This window comes from Aquarana catesbeiana, linkage group LG07 (assembly GCF_042186555.1).
Source record: "Aquarana catesbeiana isolate 2022-GZ linkage group LG07, ASM4218655v1, whole genome shotgun sequence".
NCBI classification, from domain to species: Eukaryota; Metazoa; Chordata; class Amphibia; order Anura; family Ranidae; genus Aquarana; species Aquarana catesbeiana.
Genome location: NC_133330.1, coordinates 60,715,274 through 60,741,568, shown reverse-complemented (window position 1 = coordinate 60,741,568; position 26,295 = coordinate 60,715,274). Strand labels below are relative to the sequence as shown.

Here is a 26,295-nt window from a genome sequence, read left to right as displayed (position 1 = left end):
TACAAAGGAACAGCTGGTGTTGGAGCCCATCCCTACTGAGCACTACACTGTGGGAAACAGGGGTGCCTGTTCTTGCCTTTCCAGGGCCACCTACTGTACAGCTTCTATGTTTCTTTGATTGCAGCAAAAAATTACATAACATCTTTTAGCTAACCTTTTTATTTTTCACTTTGAAATGCGTGTAGAGTGGATAGAACCTCTGTACTGCTGTCTGTGCCCCTGCTGGGGAGTTTTATACACTTCCTGGTCTCCGTTGTCATTGGGACAGAAAGTGATGGGAAATCCAAAATGTTATAGCTGTTATTGGAGCAAGGGGTAGGGGGGAAACTTCCAAAGGGAACGCGTGTTCCAAAGACAGATATCTAAGAGGGGATTTCTAATCACTTTCGTGAGATTTTTTTCTAACTTTCTGTTGTGCCCCAGGAAGTCAAGGAAAATCTCCCCAACAGAGCATAGATAGGAAATAAAACTGGGATAGGTTCTAACCTTTGTCTACTTTTAATAATGGGCAAATGGAAGGTCTTGGTTGGCAAGCAAGGGACCCAGGGACGTGAGTAACTTACTTGGTGGCAGACCACAAAAATGGGGTTCTGTGAGTGTCACTGCAATGGCATAAACACAATGCACTTGGCTCCCAACTATTCACCATTCTAATGGCACTGACAGTGCACCTGGCTGTCATCTACAAGTAACACTGTTAGGGCTTGTTTACACTTGGGGTTTTGGGGGGGGGGGGGCATAAAACTATGCACCTGAGCCACGTTATAACCACCCCTTTACCTGAAAAGAATGTACACATGCCACAGCCGTGATGCTTTGCTTCGTGGCCATGGAAGGAGCTATACCCACATCGCATACAGCAGATGCTATCACCCGCCAAATGTGACCCCTTCAAGTGAATAGGGCTGCGCTGCAACAACCTCACAACCGCGTGCTATGCACCTGGTTGCAGTGTGGTGGTGCAGCATTTAGGGGGTTAAAACAGGCAGTAAGGAGGCTATATGTATGCCTCGAATGCCTGTGAAAAGCAAGCTGAGCATGGACTGCTTTTCAGAGAATATGGCTATATGGAGAGAACCCGCTCTCTGGAATCCATCCAAATTCTTTATTCGATAATCACCAAGTACAGAGTAACTGCTAACATGTTTCAGCAAAGAGCCTTGTTCACAGCAAAGAATTTGGATGGATTCCAGAGTGTGGGTTCTTTCAATGTATCCATATTCTGAGTTTGTGACGAGTGGGAGGTCATCTGAACCTGAGCACCTGGGGAGAAGGTACCGATAACCAACGCGGATATTTGGAGGTTTTCACAGTTAGAGCGGCACTACCTTGTGTGTGCTTTTCAGAGAAGCAGTAGTCTTTGCCACTAGTGTGAACGAGCCCCTAGAGTCACTGTAGTAGGCGAGAGGCTGGTGCATTGTCAGTGTCTCTGGAATGGTGTGTAGACACTGTAGACCTATCCTTTAAGGCAGGCTTTTTTTGCTTGATTCCCCCCAACAATACAGTCAGTGTTGATGGGGAAATCCATACTGTGGAGCTATTGTGTTCTCCCAGCGAGGGAGTCATGCCGGCTGGGAAAACACGGTGATTGTTGCTAGTGGCTATAGCCACTGGAAATAACTGCACCCTAAAAATCCAACATGCTGGTTGCACCCAAGTCAATTGATGGATCGACTTGGGTACAATCAGCCTGCCCATACATGGTTCAATTCTCCCGTCCCGGTTAAGCCCCTCCATACCCAAAATTTGGAAAATCCCCTACTCTGCCCCCAATCTCAGGAATTCTAATTTTCCAAAAATCCTCCAATATACAGGTCACCATGTTGCTTACATAAGGGTATAGGGTGCTGGTACATTACAGCAGTACCTGTATAAAAAAAAAAACTAATTCGGAGCAGTTCTGCTTTGTTCTGTGTTGGTATTTTAAGGTTTAATTTCAATTGGACTGGCGTATGCCTTTAAACACCAGATCTGCATTCCTTTTCCTTCAGACATTATTGCGTTTTGTTTTTGTTCTCACTACTTAGCCCCACTTTGTTTCTTTATTCAACTCCATAGTGTGTGTTTTTTTTCTTCTCTCAAAATAATTCATTTTCTCCTGTCGGCAAAGACCAGGTCTGCACTGATAATAATTCCTGCTGTTATTACAATGGGGAGCTCGTAGATAAAGTTTCCGCTGCACTGCCTAATGTAACATAATTCTGCATTCTCATAACAAGAGCTGATTGTCTGTATATTGAGCTGGATATTGGATACATTTTTGCGAAATGACTTGGAGATGGTGTAAAAGGTGATTTTCTGCTCATCTTAGTTCTCATTAAACATTTTTTATAACAGGGAGAGACACAATAAAAATAACAAAATGGAAATGGCATATTTTATTTACGCATGAGAAGACAGAAGCCGAAATGGCAATCGGTACTGTAATTGAGGGTTTAAAATGGAACTCCAACCACAAATTCTTTTTTTGGGGGGTGGGGGTGATGAGACTTCTTTTTAAAAAGTAACAGTTGTTTTCAGCTGAATTCAATGAAATTCGAAAATTGAGCCCACATGACTAAAAAATAAAAATCCTTATCCTTGTGTAAACATTTTCTGTTTCCTGTTCTATTCCCATTTCTTGTTTGTCATTGATTGCTCGGAAGATGGCAGCCTCATTGTTGCTATAGGCAAAACTCATATCCAGAGATCAATGCGCCACACCATAAAGAAGTTTATTGTGTGTAGCAGCCAATGCGTTTTGGAGGCCCGAAATCAGCCCTTCACTAGGGTAGGGTTGTAGGATTACCAACCTGGAAATCTAGGGGTATCTGGTGATTTAGCTGGTGTGTGTGCACACTGCAACACAGTGCCATTCAGCCGCTGGTTTTTCAACCCTACTTTTTAAGTCCTGATGAAGGGGCAATTTTGGGCCCCTAAAACACATTGGGGGTTATTTACGAAAGGCAAATCCACTTTGCACTACAAGTGCAAAGTGCACTTGAAATTGCACTGAAAGTGCACTTGGAAGTGCAGACGCTGTAAATCTGAGGGGTAGATCTGAAATGAGGGGAAGCTCTGCTGATTTTATCATCCAATCATGTGCAAGCTAAATTGCTGTTTTTTAATTTCCTTGCATGCCCCCCTCGGATCTACAGCGACTGCACTTCCAAGTTCACTTTCAGTGCAATTTCAAGTGCACTTTGCACTTGTAATTTACACTTGTAGTGCAAAGTGGATTTGCATTTCGTAAATAACCCCCACTGGATACTGCTCACAATCAATAAACTTCTTTTCTAAATATAACCTTATTATGTGGCACTTCAGTCTCTGGATCAGAGTTTTGTCTACACAAACCAGACTTATGGTGGTGACCTCTTGGTTTGTGGAAGGGTCTACCTACCGGATGCTCCATTGGGATCATATTGACATAATAGTGGCACCAATTCTAATTCAAGACTTTCTAGCTCTAGGTTTCCATTGCCATCTACCTAATTTCTGAGAGCTGAAAAGTTATTGTGTCAGCGTCCTAGCAACCAAAGGTGGAAAGCTGCAAATATGGAGCGGCCACGGGTCTATGGGTCACAGTATATCAGGGATCATACTGGCTTTTCTGAAAGGATGCCAAAAAAAAATGTTCACCTCCTAACCTAGGCACACTTCTGACTCCAGTGTCTAGGGGGAGGCCACCAAAATGTCCATCTCCTAACCTAGGCACACTTCTTTCCCCGGTTTCTAAGGGGAGGCCACAAAGATGTTTGTCTCCTAACCTAAGCACATTCCTGGCCCCAGTTTCTGGGAAGATGCCACAAAAAAGTCTACCACCTAACTCTAGGCACATTCCTTGCCCCAAGTTCAGGGAGAGGCCACAAAAATGTCCACCTCCTAAGCTAAGCACAAGCCTGGTCCCTGTTTCTGGGAGGAGGTAATAAAAATGTCCACTGTTTAACTCTAGGCACATTCCTGGCTGCAGTTTCTGGGGGGAAGCCACATAAATGTCTGCCTCCTAACCTAGGCACACTCCTGGCCCCATGCCTCATTACACAAAAATAAGTGGGTTATTGTGCATGTTAACGCAACGCTAAAGTGTGAATGGGTTCTTAAGGCTCTAATTTATGTGGGCATATTACGGTGTGATTAACAGTTGGTGCAGTTATTCTTTAAACATAGCAGTTGAGTTTCCAGGTTTTGTGTGTGAAATTGTCACTTTTAGGAAATTTGCTTGTCTGTAAAACTTCTACTATTCCATCTGTTACCCTAGCATGATAACAAGGAGGAATTTACCTTCAGCCATAATAAGCTTTTTACCTCTTGTGCTTGAATGAGACAGAATTGACAATAGCGGCAATTGTGTGATGTGGCAATCTAAAAAGATATTGCAGTTCTGTAAATGGAATGAGCTCTCTCCCTATGGACCAGGAAAGCAGGCATACACGCTCTGTGCATTCAGCGGATTTCAAAAGTCACATTGTCTGGAAGGGGTGCAAGTCACATAAATCACACCTTAGATGGTTTACAAGATGCATTGAAGAGACCCTCTTGCATTGACTCCGCAGGTGACAACAACAGGGGAGGCACACAAAGACACAATGATGGCCGATTGTGCTTGTGCTGTAGGTGATGGAATCCTGCGCTCTGAAGCCAAGGATGGTTTTGTGCACAAGGTCATCGAGGCTGAGTGTTTGAATTCTCATGGTCACCTTTTGTGTGAATGAATGGGCCAAGCTTTTCAAGTTTACATCACACCGTAATAGAGAATTCACTATAGAAATATACAGATGAGCTCTGAGTAACGAATGAGTGTTCTAAGAAATTTTCATTCTTACCCTTAAAACCTAATGAATTCTGTACTAAAAAACTTCTTGACCTCAGTGGAAGGAAATGCGTCATTCAGGAACAATGAGACACAAGGAAAATGGAAGAGGTTACACATAAGGTTTTGCTATATTTATTGTTAACCTATCATGATAGAAACACAGGTTTTTTTACTTTTATTGTTACTTTTTTTTTTTTGAGTGAACCTGTGCTTTGCTGATGCATATAAAACAACAGGTTCACTTTAATTGAGCAGTATATGCTCACATTTTCTTCACTGCCCTGCTGCTTTTTTTCAGCTGGTGCTCGGTGATTTGCCATCACATACTCCTCCACACCCTGGCTGCACTGCTGGGAGAGGGACTACTGGAAGTGCGGCTAAGCAGTCGCAGTCAAGCATTTGGAAGGTGATCCTGCTGCTTCCTGAACACCTGTTTTTTTGTCTATTTTTTTTTTTTTTACCGAACAACAATTTTCAGTGGGGCTAATGCTCCTCAATGCAAGCCAAGAATTTGGCTTGCAATTACCATGCTGTTCCATTGACTTGCATGGATGAAATTGACAGGAGGTGCTGCCTATACATGCTGCAACATGTGCACAACCCCCACTATCTACTGAAGAGCCGCTAAAACAGCACTAAAGCGACTGACGTTTTTGCGGTGCTTTAGCAGCGCGGGTGCCATGTTGTCACGTGACCTTAAAAAATGCCCCATTGACACCCGAAAAGAAAAAAAATCTCCCCCAAAAACACCCGTTTTGCAGCGATTTTAAAGCCCTTTTTAAGGCGATTCGGAAGCGCTGCCCATTCATCTCAATGGGCAGGGGCATTTTTGTAGGGCTTTTCACAGCACTCCAAACCTGCCCCAGAGAAGCTGCTTGCAGGACTTTTTCTAACGTCCTGCAAGCGCACTGCCTGAGTGTGAAAGCACATGCAAATGAATGGGAGGCAGTTTTTAGGCACTTTTCAGAGGCTATTTCTAGCGCTAAATGCCAGAAAACTGCCTCAGTGTGAAAGGGGTCTTAGGTGGGTGGTCTAATCCCAGCCACCCATGTGAAAGAGGCCCTACTGGGTCATTGCTTGGAGATGGGAGTAGGGTGAGATGAGCTGCTGAGTAACTGCTGGGAGTTGAGAACAAATAGAGCTACTGTGTCACAACTGGGAAGGAAAAGCGGGGAAGCTGAGTTACCGAGTCACTGCTAGAAAGAGGGAGCCAAAGAAGGTGAGCTGCTGAGTCACTATTGGCGGGGTGGGGGAGCAGGGTAAGCTTAGCTGATAGAAGGGCTTAAAGAGGAACTCTAGTCATATTTGTGTTTATTAAAAGTCAGCAGCTACAAAAACTGTAAAACTGACATTCACCTGTCCAAGGATCCAGCGATGTGCTCACCCAAGATGTTTGTTCCATCTGTCTTCTGTCCCCAGCGCCACCATCTCAGCTATGGCCACCTGGCTGTGACAGCTTGTGGCTTCACAGCTGGGTGTCCGGTGCTGCTGCTGCACATTCTGAATGGTCCTGCAGTCTTCCCTAGGCGATCCGAGTGGAAGTGCGAGTGAGTACCTGTTAAGACCAGGTCCCCCCCTGAAAAAAAAGTACAGTTTCCTAAAGAAGAGGGGGGAGAAAGCCCTAAAGCGGAACTTCCCCTTTTGGATGGGCTTGTGGCTTCACAACTGGGTGCCCACTGTGCATGAACGAGTCGCTATGCACATTCTGAACGATCCTGCAGTCTTCCCTAGGCAATCCGAGTGCAAGTGGGTACTTGTTAAGACCACGTACCCCCCCCCCCGGAAAAAAAAGTACCAATTCCGAAAGAAGAGGGGGGGGGGGGCCTTGAAGCAGAATTTCCCTTTTAGGTGTAGCTCCACTTAAAGCTGTGAGCGTTTGAAACAAATTAGTCCACAGTGCCTGTAGCTACAGAGGTCATAGAGGGCTTGTTGTACAGCTTAATTACTACTTGTTAGAATCATGTAAATAACTGAATTTACCTTATGTGATCACTTTACTTTAATAACCAGCCTTAATTTTTACAGGGGGTTCTACTGGGGATAGCTCTTTTCAGTACTTGAAGCAAAGTTCTAGGTTAAAATGTGCAGCTTAGTAAGTGTAGCACCCTCTAGTTAGGTAGGTGAAAGAGTGAGCATTTTTCTGGAAGAATTTAGGCAGGCCTAGCTGGTTGCTAGGCCTGTTTGTTTTTATTCTGTGCTGGGAGTGGCTCAGGGTAGCAGCTGGTGACTCACAGGCAGCATCACTGAGAACTCCCTCTTCTTTCACTAGAGCTTGATAGAAAGACCTGGAAAGAGAGGAGGAGAAGAGAGGTGGAGCTGCCCGGGGTATTTGAAGGAGCCCTGAACAATCCCCAACCTAGATTGGCAGGGGGCAGGCCTCCTTAAATACTCAGGGGTCAGCCCAGCTGAGTGGGCGTTGTTGGTGGAAGAGCTGGAGTAAGAGAGTGTGGAGGATGTCGGGGCCCACGGTAAGCTCCCCAGTCTGGGGGGGTTGACCCTGGGCTCGGGTGCATCCAGGAGGAGTAAAGAGATCCTGGAAAGAGAGGCACATAAGAGAGCAAGGAGAGGACAGCGGGAGAGAACACTGCTAAGAGTCTCCAGAGAGGACAACTGGTGACAGCAAGGAGGGCCTGTGAGTGCAGCACAGTCGGGAGGACTGGGGAGAGGCACGCCTGAGAGAACTGGAAGATTACAGTTTGAGATGGCTGAGTTAGTGCCAGGCCTAACCATGTGGTGCTAGCTAGTCTGGAGGAGTAACAATCTGCAGCAAGTGAAGCGCTGGAGGAGCGAAGAATATGAGGTCTTAAGCAAGAGTTTGTGCTGGAGAGAAGATTGGAGTGTATATACTGGAGTGTATATAGAAGTCCCAAGCAAGTTTGCACTGAATATTCCTCGGCATTCCATAATTCCCTATTTCCCATCCATGTTCAATCCCTTCAATAAAAAAACAAACAAAAACAAAGCTTATGGACTGTTCTATGTCTCTGAGTGACTGAGAGATGGATTTCTGGCTGGGCACGGTGACAGGTGAACCATTACTTCAGTAACCCCTACGGGGACATGGCTACACAAGCACCTGATATAAGGGAGTTCATTCTCGTTTCTTCTTTTTCTTCCTATGTGATTCTAGACGTCTCCGATTGTTGACTCTTTTTTCTCTTACTGAGCTATTACAAGAAAGGCGAGGGAACAGGATAAACAAGAGCCTTGCAAGTGTCATTGATAAGCTTTGAAAGCAGTGGGAAACTAGCAGTCTTTAACTGGCAGATGATTATTTGGGCAACAAATAAGGCTTAGCAAGGCAAAATTGATTATTATTGTTAGAAAAACGAAGTGACATTCTTTAGCATTTTATTGTTTTTTACAGAGAATCCTGAGAATTGCAGGGTGATTCCAAGTGACATGGCACTACGATCGTACTTCACTTTATTTAGCTCCGAAATGTCTTACGCATTTACTTTGTTTACTTTCTATAAAAGGAATAGCCGCTTATGAAGATTGAGAGTTTATCCTTCTCCCAACTGCGTGCAAGAAATTGTTCAATCTATGTCCACTAAAGTCTAAACTTTCAGATAATGTTATAAATAAAATACATTTGTATTTGAGTGGTTGTTTTTTTAAACCTTGATTTCACCAGTAGGCTAGGTTATATCTATAATTGCTACTGCATGTCCTTATAAAACCCTTACATTACTAGACTTGTTACTACAGGGAGCTGCATGGTAGGGAGTTTCCATTTAAAATTGGGCTTTCAGTTGATACCATGTTGACTTTAAACAATACAAAAAGCCTAAACCACAATTGTATTATAAATTGTATTAAGTACAAAATAGAAAGTAGTGATAGAATCTGCCCATCATGCTGTGTGCATGTATGTTGTACGTGACCATCTGCGCTGCTGTATTATTTGTGTGTTGGAGATAACACCTTGATTAGTATTTTATCACTAACAAAAGGGAATTGAAAGGGTTTTTTTGAATGTTTTTTCTTATTATGCCAAAAAAATCTATATGATCAATATTTCATATTTACTACTTTCAGGTGGTGAGCTCAATGCTGTCCACCATCTTTTCTGTGGGCTGATATACTGCAATGTTGTGAACAGACTAGCAGGAGGTCAAATTATCAATACAGCTGAATGAATCGGAGAAGGGATTTCCCCCTTCCACCGTTTCTAGGAGAAGCGGACCCATTCGAATTTTCAGTCTGCAGAGGTGCTTAACAAGCATGTAGGCAGCACTGGCATTGTTCACACCTGTGGCACTCTCTACCCCCCCTCTGAAACGTGATCCATGGTGAATTGCTTTTCAGAGGGTGGTAGAGAAGCAGCTGCCTCGCATTCAGGAGACGCTACTACCCCCTCCTAATGCCCTTTTTTAATACCCCTCCTAATGCCCTTTTTTAAATTCCCCCTCCTAATGCCCTTTCTTTTTATCGCGGGAAATACCGAGGCACAACCATGAGACAAGCATTTCAATGGGTCATGTTTGGTGCTGGACTGCCTGCCAAGTGAGACATGCTGTATCATTTTTGGCATGCCACTAGACAAAACATTGCAGTCGCATCTCAATGTACTAGCCGCTCCTGCCGCCATTGCACAGTGGGGCTGTTGAAGGGCAGTAAAAACAGGGATTTAAAGCCCATCCAGCAGTCCATGTGAACGAGGCAAAGGCACTCTGTAATAAACATTTGTTTCTAAAATAACAATTTTATACAAATAATAATAATAATACAAAATAATCCATAATTAAACATGATCAGTTTATAAAAAAATAAAATATAATATAAATAAAAAGTATGAAAAAAAAGTTTTAAAAAACAAAACAAAGCCCAACTCCAATGATATTTTATAAATACTGTATTTATTGGCGTATAACACTCACTTTTTCACCATGAAAATTGGGTGCAAATAGTGCGTGTGTGTTATACGCCAATACTTCAGTTTTAGATGCCTCGGAGGGGACAGGGAGGGGGGGGCGAGACGAGCACCGTCAGATTACATACAGTGAGAATCTCCTGTTTACTTGGCGGCCTCTGTAATAGGAACTCCTGTCTCCTGGGCCGCCACTGGACCACTGTTCTGTCTATCATAGGAGATTCTCACTGTATGTAATCTGTCGGCGCTCGTCCCGCCCTCCTCCCTGTCCCCTCTGGGCTGCAGATAGGCATCGATCAGGCTGCACTGATGGCAATGGTGAGCCTGCATTGATGTGGACTGATGAGGCTGCATTGATGGCACTTGTGAGGCTGCAGATGGGCATTGATCAGGCTGCATTGATGGCAATGGTGAGGCTGCAGATGGGCACTGACCCTTATTTTACTTCAAAGTTCCTTATTTAAAATGTAAGTTTTTTTCCTGAAACTTCCCTCTTAAAATGAATGTGCGTGTTATACGCCTGTGCGTGTTATACGCCGATAAATACGGTATCTCTTGCCTCCACTTCCCTGTTACAATTTTTTAATTTTTTTTTTTATAAGTCAGCGCTTTACTTCTCATTGTCCTCTTGTCCCGTATTATTTTGCCTGGCCAGCAACATGCAGAAGAATATACATGGTTGCTCAGCCGCTGCAAATAAACGACTCTTAAAGAGTAAAGATTCCTGCAATTTGCACAAAAATTGTTGCCTCCAGTGCAGGTTGCCAAATCTAAATTTAACTATTCTCACTTTACCTAACTAACTAACTAACTAACTAACTAACTAACTAACTAACTAACTAACTAACTATATATATATATATATATATATATATATATATATATATATATATATATATATATATATATATATATATATGTATATACACACACACATTATCTCACAAAGGTGAGTACACCCCTCACATTTTTGTAAATATTTTATTCTATCTTTTCATCTGACAACATTGAAGAAATGACACTTTTGCTACAATGTAAAGTAGTGAGTGTACAGCTTGTATAACAGTGTAAATTTGCTGTCCCCTCAAAATAACTCAACACATAGCCATTAATGTCTAAATCGCTGGCAACAAAAATGAGTACACCCCTAAGTAAAAATGTCCAAATTGGGCCCAATTATCTATTTTCCCTCCCCGGCGTCAGGCGTGAATGGGGAGCAGGTGTGTTAAATTAGTTGTTATCGCTCTCACTCTCTCATACTGGTCACTGGAAGTTCAGCATGGCACCTCATGGCAAAGAACTCTCTCAGGATCTGAAAAGAAGAATTGTTGCTCTACATAAAGATGGCCTAGGCTATAAGAAGATTGCCAAGACCCTGAAACTGAGCTGCAGCACAGTGGCCAAGAACATACAGTGGTTTAACTGGACAGGTTCCACTCAGAACAGACTTCGCCATTGTCAACCAAAGACGTTGAGTGCATGTGCTCAGCAACATATCCAGAGGTTGTGTTTGGAAAATAGACGTATGAGTGCTGGGGAGGGGCCAGGACGGAGCTTGCAGCACGGAGGAAAAGACGAGACAAGCATACCACACTACACGCCATACCAGCGGTCTGTTTTACATTGGGAAGCCTTTATAGGATGGTGCACTTACGCACCTGTGCAATGTGAGTACCCCATTGCGGGGAGTGTGTTTTTTTAGAATAAATCCTTATGATGTTAGTGGATGATGGAGTTTCTTTTTTTATTTATGATGTGGAACGTTACTGACTGAGCAAGTTGGAGGTCGGCCCCTGCACAGCATTACAGAGCCCAGGAGTGGCTCCAAAGCGTGATTTGACATAGTTTGGTTACTGTGTCACACACTCTGAGGTGAGCGCATAAGCTTTTGGGGAGTCACCGGAGAGCACTGAAGCATGTTTTTTTCTATTACACTCTCTGGATAAGCATGCTGGATGTCACTATTGATGGACACTGTGTTACTTTTAAAACTTTATATTCATCATTTATGAACTTTTTTATATTATATAGTATTTTTTTGGAAATAGTGTGCACTTTTCAGCTTGAGTTTGCACATGGATCTCAGCATTATATATGCACGTTGCACTTTATTAATTAATTTTTTCATCACAGATTGCTATTTATGAATTATTGTTCAAGAAATATTGGTATTTATTTTTAACACATACAGATTTTCACTTTGGATACCATATTTTTTCTAGCGCAATGCATTTATTTATATAAGACGTATGAGTGCTGCCAGCATTGCTGCAGAGGTTGAAGGGGTGGGGAGTCAGCCTATCAGTGCTCAGACCATACACCGCACACTGCATTAAATTGGTCTGCATGGCTGTCGTCCCAGAAGGAAGCCTCTTCTAAAGATGATGCAAAAAAAGCCTGCAAACAGTTTGCTGAAGACAAGCAGACTAAGGACATGGATTACTGGAACCATGTCCTGTGGTCTGATGAGACCAAGATAAACTTATTTGATTCAGATGGTGTCAAGCGTGTGTGGCAGCAACCAGGTCAGGAGTACAAAGACAAGCGTGTCTTGCCTACAGTAAAGCACGGTGGTGGGAGTGTCATGGTCTGGAGCTGCATGAGTGCTGCCGTCACTGGGGAGCTACAGTTCATTGAGGGAACCATGAATGCCAACATGTACTGTGACATACTGAAGCAGAGCATTATCCCCTCCCTTCGAAGACTGGGCTGCAGGGCAGTTTTCCAACATGATAACACCTCCAAGACAACCACTGCCTTGCTAAAGAAGCTGAGAGTAAGGCGGATCTGAATGGGCGCTCCATGCTAGTCTATGGAGCGACAGATGTCAGCGGTGACATGTCCGCTGACATCCAACCCGGTCCGATCCGCTAAAATCAGACGGATGGCTCTATGTTTGCGTCCCTCCCTGGTGGATCGGGTGAGATCTGATGAAAACGGACATGCTGTCCATTTTTGTCCGATCTCTCTATAGCAACCAGCGGCGCTCAACAAGCCCCTCCCCACTCAGTGAGCAAATAGTGACCTGTCATCCGCCGGCTCAGCAGAGATCAATGGAATGATCTCCCGCTGAGCTGGCAGACAGAGGCGGACGCCGTGGCAACGGATCCGCCTCCTGAGAATGAAGCCTAAAGGTGGTGGACTGGTCAAGCATGTCTCCAGACCTAAAAACTATTGAGCATCTGTAGGGCGTCCTCACTCTAACATGCACCAGCTCCGTAATGTCGTCATGGAGGAGTGGAAGAGGACTCCAGTGGCAACCAGTGAAGCTCTGGTGAGCTCCATGCCCAAGAGGGTTAAAGTGATTTTAAGGGTTTATTTTTTTTAATTTAACCCCTTCCCGCCGAGCGTACGCAGATGTGCGTACTCGGCTTTCCGGGGTTATACCGGGATGATGCCCGTAGCTGCAGGCATCATCCCAGTACTGTTGTTTACAGCGGGCGATCGGCTATCCGAGTATAACAACCGATGCGGCTAAAAGCCGATCAGCTGTTATACCGGATGAGCGGGAGGACGTCCCCCCCTCCTGCCGCCTCCCGCCGCTCTTACCGGGCCTTCAGGAGCACGGTGACCAATCGGCTGCCTCCCGCGGCTGGGGGCGGGCTGGAACGAAGCCGTGGGCGGCTTCATTCCAGCCTCCTAATTTTAAACGCGGAAGCGACGTCATGACGTCACTTCCTGTTTACTCGGCTGCCAATGGCACCGGTTTAAAAAAAATATACAGTATTCAGAATCACCATTTTCGACGATCTGAATACTGTGAAGTGCAAAGGAGGGATCGGGGGTCCATAAAGAGTACCTGTCACCACCTATTACTGTCACAAGGGATGTTTACATTCCTTGTGACAGCAATAAAAGTCATCAAAAAATGTTTTTAAACACAATTTATAAAAATAAAAATAAATAATACATTTTTTTTTTTCGCGCAGCAAAGAAAATGCATATGAAAGTCGCGCTCGCACATGTAAACGGTGTTCAAATCACACATGTGAGGTATCGCCGCGATCGTCAGAGCGAGAGCAATAATTCTAGTACTAGACCTCCTCTGTAACTCTAACCTGGTAAACGTAAAAAAAAATGAAAGCGTCGCCTATGGAAATATTTTTGTCGTAGTTTGTCGCCATTCCACGAGTGCCTGCAATTATAAAGCATGACATGTTTAGTATCTATTTACTTGTCGTAACATCATCTTTCATATTATACAAAAAAATTGGGCTAACTTTACTGTTTGGATTTTTTTAAATTCATGAAAGTGTCCCTTTTCCCAAAAATTTGCGTTTAAAACACCGCTGCACAAATACCGTATGATATAAAATATTGCAACAATCTCCATTTTATTCTCTAGATTCTCTGCTAAAAAAATATATATAACGTTTGGGGGTTCTAAGTAATTTTCTAGCAAAAAATATGGATTTTAACTTGTAAACACCAAATTTCAAAAATAGGCTTAGTCATGAAAGGGTTAAAATAACAAACACATCATACTTACCTCCACTGTGCAGCTCATTTTGCACAGAGTGGCCCCGAACCTGGTCTTCTGGTGTCCCCCCGGTGGCTCTCGTGGCTCCGCCCCGCATCAGCTAACCCTTGCAGGCACGCTCCCGAGTCCAGCATTCGGCGTCCATAGCCGCCAAACTTATGACTCGGCCCCGCCCCCCCTGGTGCCCACTTCATTGGATTTGATTGACAGCAGCGGGAGCCAATAGCTGCGCTGCTATCAATCTAGCCAATCAGGACACGAGACACCGGCTAGAGCTGGTGTGCTCGTCCCCGGCACGAGAAAAAGAGGGTTCAGGTAAGTAAAACAGGGGCAAGGGGGGCTGCTGCACTGCAAGAGGTTTTTCCCCTCAATGCATAGAAGGCATTGAAGTGAAAAACCACAAAGGTTTACAACTCCTTTAAGGCAGTGCTGGAAAATAATGGTGGCCACACAAAATATTGACACTTTGGGCCCAATTTGGACATTTTCACTTAGGGGTGTACTCACTTTTGTTGCCAGCAGTTTAGACATTAATGGCTGTGTGTTGAGTTATTTTGAGGCGACAGGAAATTTACACTGTTATACAAGCTGTACACTCACTACTTTACATTGTAGCAAAGTGTCATTTCTTCAGTGTTGTCAAATGAAAAGATAGAATAAAAGAATTACAAAAATGTGAGGGGTGTACTCACTTTTGTGAGATACTGTATATGTGCACACACTGATCAGCCTTAACTTTATGACTAACCCACCCAATTTTGAATAGGTCCCCCTTTTGCTGCCAAAACATTGTTTGAGTTCGCATTTGATATGTCATACATAGGGGGTTTATTTACTAAAGGCAAATCCACTTTGCACTACAAGTGAGCTGCAAGTACACTTGAAAGTGCACTTGCTGTAGATCTGAGGGGAAGCTCTGAAATGAGTGGAAGCTCTGCTGATTTTATCATCCAATCATGTACAAGCAAAAATGCTGTATTTTTATTTTCCTTGCATATCCCCCTGGGATCTACAGCAACTGCACTTCTAAGTGCACTTGTAGTGCAAAGTGGATTTGCCTTTAGTAAATAACCCCCATAGAGATGTTGATTATGAAGTAACACAGAAAACCCGCATTGCCTATCACTCACTAAAGACCCTTCTGTTGCCTTCTTCTGTTTTAGGGTATCATCAGGTCAAACAAGGAACATGTGAGGTGGTCGCAGTTCACCGATGCTGCAATAAAAATCGCATTGAGGAGAGATCGCAAACTGTGAAATGTTCATGTTTTCCTGGACAAGTAGCGGGCACTACCAGGGCGCAGCCATCTTGTGTAGAAGGTAAGTCATGTAGTGTGTGGGTTAAAGTGGATACAAACCTCCGAAATGAAAAATAAACAGAGCATATCCTTCTATAGTGTGTACTAGTGTGAACAAACCAAAGCACCTAGTGTGATTTTTGTCTTCTCTCTCTTCCCTCTGCTATCTGCATGAGTCAGAAAGGTTATGGTGACACCACGGAATCCAGGGAGATGGCCCTGCCCCCCTCCAGCACACAACAGGTGATTGACAGCCTCAGCTGTGCATGTTTCTCTATGAGGCTGTGTAGAGGGGGGTGTGTCTTTTTCCTCCACTCAGGTCTCAGCTTACACTCAGCTCCGTTCTGTGCTGTGCAGTGTGTGACCTCAGATGCTTACATCCTGCCTGCTGGAGATGAGAAATGTGTGCTTTAGAAGGCTGTAGAGGAGAGAGGGCTAAAGATAGACAGGTACTAGACATGTGCAATTCGTTTAGTTCCGAATTCGTTTTTTAACAAATTTTGACAAATTTGTTAATTTCCAAATTTCTGAATTTTTCAATTTCCGAGTTTCCAAACTTCCGAATCTTCGAATTTCGAATTTCCGATTTTGAATTTGAAATTCAGAAATTCGAAACTCGGAAATTGGAAAATTCGGAATTCGGAAATTGAAAAATTTGGAATTCGGAATTCAAAAGTTCGGAAATTGAAAATTCGGAAATTCGAAAATTCAAAATTCGGAAATTTGAAAATTCAAAAATTTGGAAATTTGAAAATCTAAAAATAAGACTGAAAATCTGAACATTCAAAAGAATGAAAATTCTAAAACCCGAAAAACTGAAATAATAACTAACTAATAATAAATATGAAATTATAGGTATTGGAATGTACTTTCAAATTTGGCTGTTAGTGAACGTAACGAGATACGAATTTATCCGAAGTTACGTATTATCTGAAATAACGAATGCCGTATCTAAACGAATGGAACGTAACGTAATCTAATAATAATAAATAACAATAATAGTAATAATAAAACCTTTTTATTATTATTATTTATTATTAACTTGTTCCGTTCCATTTGTTTAGATGCAGCATTCGTTATTTCGGATAATTCGTAACTTCAGATAAATTTGTATCCGTTACGTTCACAAACAACCAAATTTGAAAGGAAATTCCAATACCTATAATTTAATAGTTAGTTATTATTAGTTAGATATTATTTTGAATGGAAATTTGAAAATTCGGAAATTCGAAAATTCGGAAATTTGGAAATTCGAAATTCGAAAATTCGGAAATTCAAAATTTCTGAAATTTGAAAATCCGAATTTCCGAAAAAAGCAAAAGAATGAATGAAATGAAAACGAAAATGAACTAACAGGTACAACTTTTGCAGGAGGATTTGTTTCATCTCTGTGTATCACCTGAATAGACACCTTACTGGGTATATGTAAGGGTTTACAACCACTTTAAGCACTCATAACTGACAAGTGTCACAAATTAGAAACGATCCAAAAACATTTCATTTTGTATGTATGCTGTACTCGTTTTGTGTAGTTTGTATGAAGACACAGCAGAGTTGGAGCTGTCCAAATGTTTCCTCCAAAAAAATGCATGCCATTAAATGCAAGGAAATAAACTTTGCTGAAGGCAATATCATAATGCTTATAGCATGGCTGTACCTCAGCAATACATTTACATCAGGCTTTCTCAACCTTTTATCCAAAAATTATTTTCAAGTCTTAAGGAACCCTTACTAAAACCAATTCATCAGGGCTCCAAAGGGACAATGCCCATTATATTGGTGATTAATATAAAGAAGGCCCCCCATAAAGTGGTGCTCAGAATGCCACCCTTAAAGATAGCTAAAAAGATATTTGGTGTCGTGCTGCTGGCATTGCTAAGTGGTGCTGAACCTTGAATCCTGTAGGCATCAGCAAATAGGTGGTTCATCAGCCACAGCTCAAGAAAGCCCTATCAACTTCTGGAGGAACCTCAGGGTTCCACGGAACCCTGGTTGAGAATGGCTGATTTACATGAACCAAAAATAAAGAACCTAATCACTGCCAATAGATCCAATGTGTATCTATCTATATGTATGTTGCCCTGCATCCTTCTAGGGTGGAGGTGATCAAAAGAGAAAGATCTATTATGTCACATAAAAAGTAAATATCCCGCTGACTCGCTCCCTTCTCCCAGACTGTAACTGAATTATTGATTTTTATTGGTACCTGCTTCCACTTCCGCAATCTTTGCCTAGGAAAGGATAGTGTCCCTTGCCGCACTACTCCCACAGCCTCCTGATACAGATCACATGTCCCAGGAGTCTACAAGATCATTCCCAAAGGGCTGCGTAAGCTCACGTGTGAACAGTGGGGAGCTGGCCAATGGTTCCTCAGGAAGCCACAGCTGGTTCCCGTATCCAAGATGGTGGTACTGGGGACTCTCAGCGGTAAGAAGAACCGGCTACCAGCTGTGGGAAGTGCTGAACCCCAGACGCTAGTAAGGACCTGATTTTTACAATGTTTGTAGTTGCTAACTTTTAAAAAAACGTTCCTCTTTAGAGAATTGTTAAAAATAGGTGTGTGTAGGTTTCCAGGGATGGAGGCCAGATATAGGCTTTATTTTTCAAGTAAAAATTCAAGTAAAGGTCAGCTTTAGAAGAATGAGACAGTTATTTTGCTATAAGGCCCCATCCCATAATAAATACAGCTTTTATTTGGATGTTGGACCTGGTTGGTTCTTGGCTTCAAATATTACTTGGATTGATTTTTCACCAGCGAGATCTCTCCCCCATAATTCCAAAAGCTGCCCATACATAGATCGAAATTTGTCTGGTTCAGCAGGGACCGGCCAAATTTCGATCCATGTATGGGTAGGCTGGTTGTACCCAAGTGGATCCAATTGATCCACTTGGGTACAACAACCAGCCTGTTGGACTTTTGACATGCAATTACTGCCAGCAGCTATAGCCGTAAGCAATAACTAATGTGTTCTGACACCCCGCCCATTCCCAACACAATAGCGTTGCGGGAGGCATTCCTCCACCAATACTGACTGTGTGGTGGAAGGAAAGAAAATCGAGCCATTTCGTCCGATCAGAAATCCAGAGAAATCATTTGTTGGAGAATTTGATAGTACCATTTGTTATGGACTCTACAAATTTTGTATGAACCCCCTGAACGTTTTTTTTTTCAGTTACCATGCCAATATTTAAAAGTCTACATTCCATTTTGGGTCGCACATGCTCATTACAATTAGTATGAATTTTCATGACACATTCATAGTTTGAATTTTTGGTTATTCAAAAAAAGTTTTCCATCCTCTCCATCGATTTTCTTCGTCACTACGGTCAATAATGTTTATCAATTTTATCAAAAAAAAATTCTCCTTGTTTATGGCCAGCTTAAGGCAGAACTTCAGTCATTTTTTCATCTTTCCATCTATTAAATCTTCTGCCCTTGTTGTTTTAACTTTGGATAGTAAAATATTTATTTTCTTGCAGTAAATACCTTATACAGCCCACTTCCTCTTACTTGTCTGGTCATTATGACATCATGCTTGTTCTCACGCTTGAGTTTTCCAGGAAGGGAGGGGGGATGAGTCATAGGAGGGCCAATGAGAGCTGCAGGGCTGCAGAGCTGGAGGTGTACCTCTGTGTGTCTGTGTAAGGAAGTGAACAGGCAGCAGCTTCACCTGCCCACAGTTAAAATGGATGCAGCCAGACTCAGTGGAGGGAGATTTCTGCAGCATATTTGGCCAGTACAGAATCACAGTATATATAGAATAATATGGAAAGTGGTTGGAGGGAAGCTTCAGAATGATAAAGATGTTTTTATTACAAATTATGTGAGCAGACTGCAGTTCCTCTTCAAGTGTTTTTCCACCTGGGAGCTTTGTGTATCCTTGCCCACCTTTGTGTGTTCCATCTCCTCTTGTTACTCCAAAATGTAAATTAAATAAAAACCTCACAGGGAAAGGGAAATCCCGATAGTAGATGCGCAGACCTAGAAAAGCAAACTCTGGTTTAAGTCTCTGGCATCTGTCAATTTCGGGTGGACTGACCCTTTAGACCACTTTCACATTGGCGGTCCGATCAGGTCCGCCTGCTAGTTTTTCAGGAAGACCTGATTGGACCCTCCAGTCTTTTCTATGGAGCAATGGATGTCAACGGACACATGTCCACTGACACCCACCGCCACCCGATCCCATCCTGTCTGCCAAACTCAGACAGCTGGTGGTCCAATTCCCCATCTGTCTGGTGGATGGGATTGGATGGATAGGCTGTCTGTCTCCGTCCGATTGCACCATAGAGGAGACCTTTCAGACGTTCCCCTACTGAGCAAGAGGATTCCGCTTCATGGAGGTGTCCGTGTGAAAGGGGCCTTAGTGATGGTTTTTTCTAATAGTCATCCCAATACTAAAGCCTCGTACACGATCGGACTTTCCGATGGGAAATGTTCGATGACAGGCTGTTGTCGGTAAATCTGACCGTGTGTACGCTCCATCGGACAATTGTTGTCGGATTTTCCGCGGACAAATGTTGGATAGCAAGTTTTCAAATTTTCTGCAGACAAATGTCTGTTGTCGGATTTTCCAATCGTGTGTACACAAGTCCGTCGGACAAAAGTCCAAAGTGCAAACACCCATGCTTGGAAGCAAGGACGAGCCGGAAGCGGTCGGTCTTGTAAACTAGTGTTCGTAATGGAGAATTAACATTCATGACGTGGCAGATTATGAAATCTAGAAATGCAGTGCACAATTCTCTTCTTCTTTAATGGGATAATAATGATAATAATAATAATGAAGCTGCTTTGCTGGTGATACTGAGGGAGTTATTGCAAACAAATTTTCAAAGGATTTTTTTTCTAGTGATATCAAGAATAACATTATTATGCTTTTTTTTATTTTTATTTGGGCATGTTACAACAACACCATTATCTCGTAGTTTTTAAGAGCAAAGATACAACTATGTTGGTGTCCCTTGTTAATTTTACATTGTATTTTTTTTTTTTTTTTTTAATTTTTTTTTAGTTTTTTTACTTTATTAAAAATTTACAAATAAAAGGTTACAAAACATTTAACTACAACAGTCCCATGACAAGAGCAAATGAGGAACACCAGATGTACAAGTGAAGTCTTCAGGCAGCTTGGATCATGGCCTGGTTGGCCTCATGCCTGGTGGTGGAGGACCTCTCATTCCAGGTGGTGCGGTCTCATATTAGGTGGCGGCATTCCCATTGGTCCGCCTCTGCCTGGGGGCATGCCCATTGGTGGACCCATGGGTGGCCTCATACCTGGAGGTGGGCCCATCATGCCTGGTGGGGTTGCTCCACGACCCATTGGTGGCGGTGGACCTCCACGTCCTCCAGCAGCATATTGTGTTGGGGCCCCAGCAATACTAGCTGTCGCTGCTGCTGCAGCAGCGGCAACATTGCCACGGCTCTGAGGTGTCATCCCCTGCTGAGATGGTCCTCCCACACCTCTGACCGGCCCTGCTAATCCAGCAGGGGCTTGTGGCATAGGAGCACCGGCTGGCACACCTCTACCAGCTGCTCTCCCGACTCCTGGTCCTCCAGCTGCTCCTGCCAATGGTACTCTAGCAATGCCAGTATCTTTTGGAGGTGGGCCTTCTACTGTCATGGATACCAAATTCTCCCCACGTAGTAAAACTAACCCCAGTACCCTTTTCTCTTCCCGTTCTGGCTGTTTGGAGTTCTTGGGCTTGATCTTTCTAAACTCATCACAGTCACAAAGTATAAGATTCATATGCTTGTCAAATGCTTTGAAGGTTCCAATGAAGATGCGACCATCTTGCAGAATGCAACGCATTCTGAAGTCAATGTGCTGCAGCATCTTGCTGCTTTTTCCCACCGTCATGGCTGCAGGTCGGATGCCGCGGATTGGCGACCGATTCGGGGAATGAAAAAAATTGCACCAGGAGCCTCGCTCTCCTTAGGCGCTTACATTGTATTTTTTAAATGTAACTGCCTACTCCCAAACTGTCATTTGAAGTAAAACACATAGCCAAGTATTATTCTCCACAATTTTTTTTATTGTGCATTAAAAAAAGAAAACAAATAAAATTAGACATGCTATCTGCCAATAGAACTTAACCAAAAAGTGCATTCTATGCATCCAAAAATATAGAAAATATACCAAATCAAATCATTATTCAACCAAAAAATAAAATAAAAGTCTCATGCCTGTGTCCTGCTTCTTAATATAGGGGGTCAACAATGCCAAGAGTTGGTGAAAGCAGGGTCCGTCATCTGGAGATAATTCCGAAAATCATCTGGATTATTCTCCTGGAGCTCCCGCAGCAAAGGCATATGACATAATTGGTCACGATTAATAAATCAACCAATTTTTGGTTAACACGTTATCTCCTCCGATTCCACAACATGTCTGGTTGACGAACAGTGGTTCAGAAATGAACTGAAATGCGCAAAATAAAAAACGTAAAATGAAAAGCGTGAATCAACACTCACCAAACTTCTACTAACACAAAATTAGCAGAAAGGGCCCAAAGGGTGGCGCTAAAGAGCTGAAAAACCATGTAGTACATCACTACGTTCGTGTTTGTTGGCCGACAATTCCTTGCCATTTGTATGCAAGACAAAATTAAGGCACACACGTTCGGATAAAAGTCTGAGGTTTAGTCTGTGGAAAATCCGATCGTGTACGAGGCTTAAGACAAAAGCAATTCAAAAACAACAGCTATCACTGCAGCATTATCCTTACTTTCACTGTTTCATCAATAGTTATTTACCGAATGCTTTTTCTGTCTGGATAAGTTATTAGGTAGCCAGATATAATTGGGCTTTTGTTCCACTGGGGTCCTTAAGCGGTTGCATAGCCTGTTATGGCTATAATTATGCCCTTGGTATCCAGATCACAAGTCTCACTCCTTTGCCAGCTGGGAACTCCTGTTCACATCCCTGACACCCGGCCAGACATGAATTCCAGGGAGGAGATCCTGCTGCCAGACAGAGTAGCCAGCTGTCCAAAAATTCACACTATCCATAAAAAATAGAGGCTAATTAAGATTTCCTTTAAGTCTATAAAAAAGAAATATATGTTAAAAAGTATGGTGATTTTTTTAACTGCATTTGAGCGTCTGCCAGTATCTGTGCTCATATGTGAAACCGATTTTAATGTTTATTTGGGGGTAAACTCTTAAAGATGAACTCCAGGCAAATATAGAAGGCACAAATTATTGTAGCTCTTCTTTCATTAATATGTCATTACATGGAATTATTTTTTTAATGCAAGCACTGGCCTTTTAACAGTCCTTGTACCTCAGAGCTCAGACTGGAAGAGGGAAAACAAGCACAGGGAGTTGTGTTGCAGTCTGGTGTTTTGCAGTGCTTATGTGCTAGCAAGGAAATTGCTGATAGGAAGAGAGCAGACAGAGAGAGATGAACTCATCAGTCTGGAGATTTTACCTACATTTACCAGTCAATTACTGGGGGAAGGACTAAACCTGTAACCTTTACTTTAACCACTTGAGCACTGGAAGATTTTACCCCCTTCATGACTAGGCCAGTGCTATTTGGCACTATGCTACTTTAGCTGGTAATTGCACAGTCATGCAACTCTGTACCCAAACAAAATTTTAAATAATTTTTTTTTTTACACAAATACAACTTTCTTTTGGTGGTATTTGATCACCAGTGGGTTTTTTTGTTTTTTTCAATATAAACAACAATAGGTGGAGAATTTTGAAAAAAATATCATATTTTACTTTCTGCCGTAACACATATCCAATAAAAAAATAAATAAAATCAAATTTTTTTCATAAATTTTGGCCAAAATGTATTCTGCTACGTATTTTTTTTCCCATAATTTTTATTGTTTTCTGGATAATTTGTACAAGCAAGAGTTTATCATACAGACTGTGTCAAATAACGCTTATATTGGAAGAATGGTATCCGCTACATGTTTTTGATTTAAAAAAATCCCAAAACGTGACTATTGATTGATTTACATGAAAGGTATAGTGCTTCCAAACTATGGTGTATACTGTATATACTGGATTTTTGATTTTTTTATTTTTTTATACTACTTATGCTGGCTTTCGGTGACTGCGGTGGTGAATCTGACACTAACTATTGCTGGGGGGGAGCACTGACTAACTGCCACTGACATCACAAGTGACATTAATACAGTGATCAGTGATAATACTATACACTGTCACTGTACTAATGACAGTGGCTAGGAAGGGATTAACATCTAGGACGATCAAGGGATGTGTGTGTGCCTAACAATGTGTAAAGAGTGTAAAGTGTGCTGCTTTTCATTGATGATCTCTCAGTTTCTTATCCCTGCTTTACAGTGATGAGAACATACAAATCGCTCCCTTGACACAGAGCTCTGTATTGTTTACCAACACAGAGCTCCGGGCTGTGATTGGACACAGCCGATCAGCAGGTCTTGGCCATGAATCAGTGGCTGGGACTTGCTGACAATCTCCCGCTGTGCACAATCACAGTGGGCGCTGGGTGGGGAGCGTGCATGCGTGCGTCCTAAACCCAGAAGTAGGCAGCAACATACGGGTACGTCACTTTGCCTACACCCGCCACTCTCCCGCAGTGCATTGCAGGTGGGCAGGTGGATAGTGGTTAAGGGGGGTAGTATGGGCTTTTGAAAAAATAAACATACATACTCACCTCTATCCTGCCGCTTATTTAACCACTTGCCAACTGCGCTATATCCAAATGACGGCTACAGCGTGGTTGGCAAGTGGTTAAATAAAATTTGAAAAAAATCTTGTTTTTAAAATGCTACTGATGTACCAAAAATGGCCAAAAGTTGCTACCACACCTCTATGAACGTGTTAGACATCCAAATCTAATAACCAATCATGGGAATTAAAATTATTGTAAAGTTTTTTGTTTTTTTTTGTTATAACAAGCATGTTATACTTACCTGCTCTGTGCAATACCATTAAAATAAGAATGCCATAAAACTATCCCCTATTTTGTAGACGCTATAACTTTTGCACAAACCAATCAATATACGCTTATTGCGATTTTTTTTTTTTTTTAACCAAAAATATGTAGAAGAATACATATCGGCCTAAACTGAGGGAAAAAATAGTTTTTTTATATATCTTGGGGGATATTTATTATAGCAAAAAGTAAAAAATATTGCCTTTTTTTTTAAATTGTCGCTCTTTTTTTGTTTATAGCGCAAAAAATAAAAAACGCAGAGGTGATCAAATACCACCAAAAGAAAGCTCTATTTGTGGGAAAAAAAAGGACATAAATTTTGTTTGGGTGCAATGTTGCACGACCGCGCAATTGTCCGTTAAAGCGACTCAGTGCCGAATCGCAAAAAGTGCTCTGGTCAGGAAGGGGGTAAAATCTTCCGGGGCTGAAGCGGTTAAGGTAGAAAATGTTTAGGCTTTAAGACCTCTTTAATAAAGAATTGTCCACACCACCTCCCTTTGTGGCTTTAACTGCACTTTTCTGGAGAGGCTTTTGTGGGAATTTGCGTCATAAGCGCATTTGTAAGGTCAGATCCTGATATTGAACAGGAAGACCTAGTTTGCAATCAATATCTCAATTGACCCCAGATGTATTCAATATGGTCAAGGTCAGGGCTCTGTGCAGGCCAGTTCCTCCACGCCAAACCATGTCTGTATCGAGCTGGCTTTGTACAGTAAAGGATATTCCCAAAACTGTGATTATGTAAAATGTCTTTACATGCTATAGCATTATTCACAGGAGGAGACACCTGAACTCAGTCATTTGTTGGGGTGTCCACATACTGTTGGTCAAGTAGATGTGATGATCAGATGTCTACAAACATCTATTCCCCAGGAAGTGTAAATAGAGTCATATTCGACCCCAATATAATATGGATAGTGTGACCTGTAAAAAAAAAAAAAAAGCTATCTGTGAGTCTCTGGGGTAATTGTCTATAAAATAAATACATTTTGGGTTGGCAGACCTACACCTTCCCTCCCACCTCTGAGTAATATACAAAAATTCCTGCAATTGAAGTGATTGGCATGCATTCAAAACACACAAAAAATGGTACATAGTTGCAACATATAAGCCACCAGAATATATATCAAGAACCAGTCTTTGAAGATGCATAATAAAAATCAGTTCAGCGACAGTGAAGAGTGAAGAGGTCTTGGAAAAAAGAACAAGAGGAAAAACAAGCGCATCCCAAACACAAATGTTTTTCATGTCTTTTTGTAGTATAGTACCGCTTTGCCCACCTGTACAAAAATGCTTTTTCTCTATCATGTGATTCCATTATTAGCCAGTAGAGGGAGCTTCGCCTTTCTAAAAATTAAACCACACTTTAATATGAATAGGTTTTGAATATTATTGCTACACTAACGTCCGGTACACACGATCAGAAAATCATACGAAAAATACAGATTTTGGAGCGATTGTACAATAATCTGATGGTTAGTACAGAGCTTTCGAGAGCCGATCAGGACAGTTCATCCGATATTATTTGATCGAACATGCACAAATGTTTTTTTTCGTACAGTGCCAGATTGTATGATTTTCGTTTAATCAGTACAGCTGTCGTTCGAAAATGCAATACAAATGCATTACAAGACATGACATCACTTCCAAATTTGTATTCAGTCGTACGTGAGTTGTAGTGACTTTAGTAAACTCGATCTGAGATTAGCATGCAAAAAAAACCAAAAAACGGATGATCATTCGTCCGATAATCTCATCGTGTGTACCGGGCATAAGGGCCCTCTTAGATCTTTGCATTAATTTGAATGGACACGCATTAACATACACTGTCACGTGCTAATAAGCATTGGTTTACAATGTGTATTTAGCATTTCTGACAGTGCACTGCAATGCTTGTTGCATGCTGCGCTGCATCTCA

The 26,295-nt window shown here is 42.2% G+C and overlaps 1 protein-coding gene and 1 pseudogene across 1 annotated transcript in view; one reads left to right on the top strand and one right to left on the bottom strand.

The window, feature by feature from the left end:
* The window catches only part of TAFA4 (TAFA chemokine like family member 4), a 373,044-nt gene that overhangs the window by 290,115 nt on the left and 56,634 nt on the right, over positions 1-26,295 (top strand). The window contains exon 4 of the mRNA XM_073592207.1: positions 15,315-15,470. Coding sequence (XP_073448308.1) covers positions 15,315-15,470 — 156 coding nt within the window. The remainder of the gene's footprint in view (positions 1-15,314; positions 15,471-26,295) is intronic.
* LOC141103048 (small nuclear ribonucleoprotein-associated protein B' pseudogene) lies at positions 20,564-21,420 on the bottom strand (annotated as a pseudogene).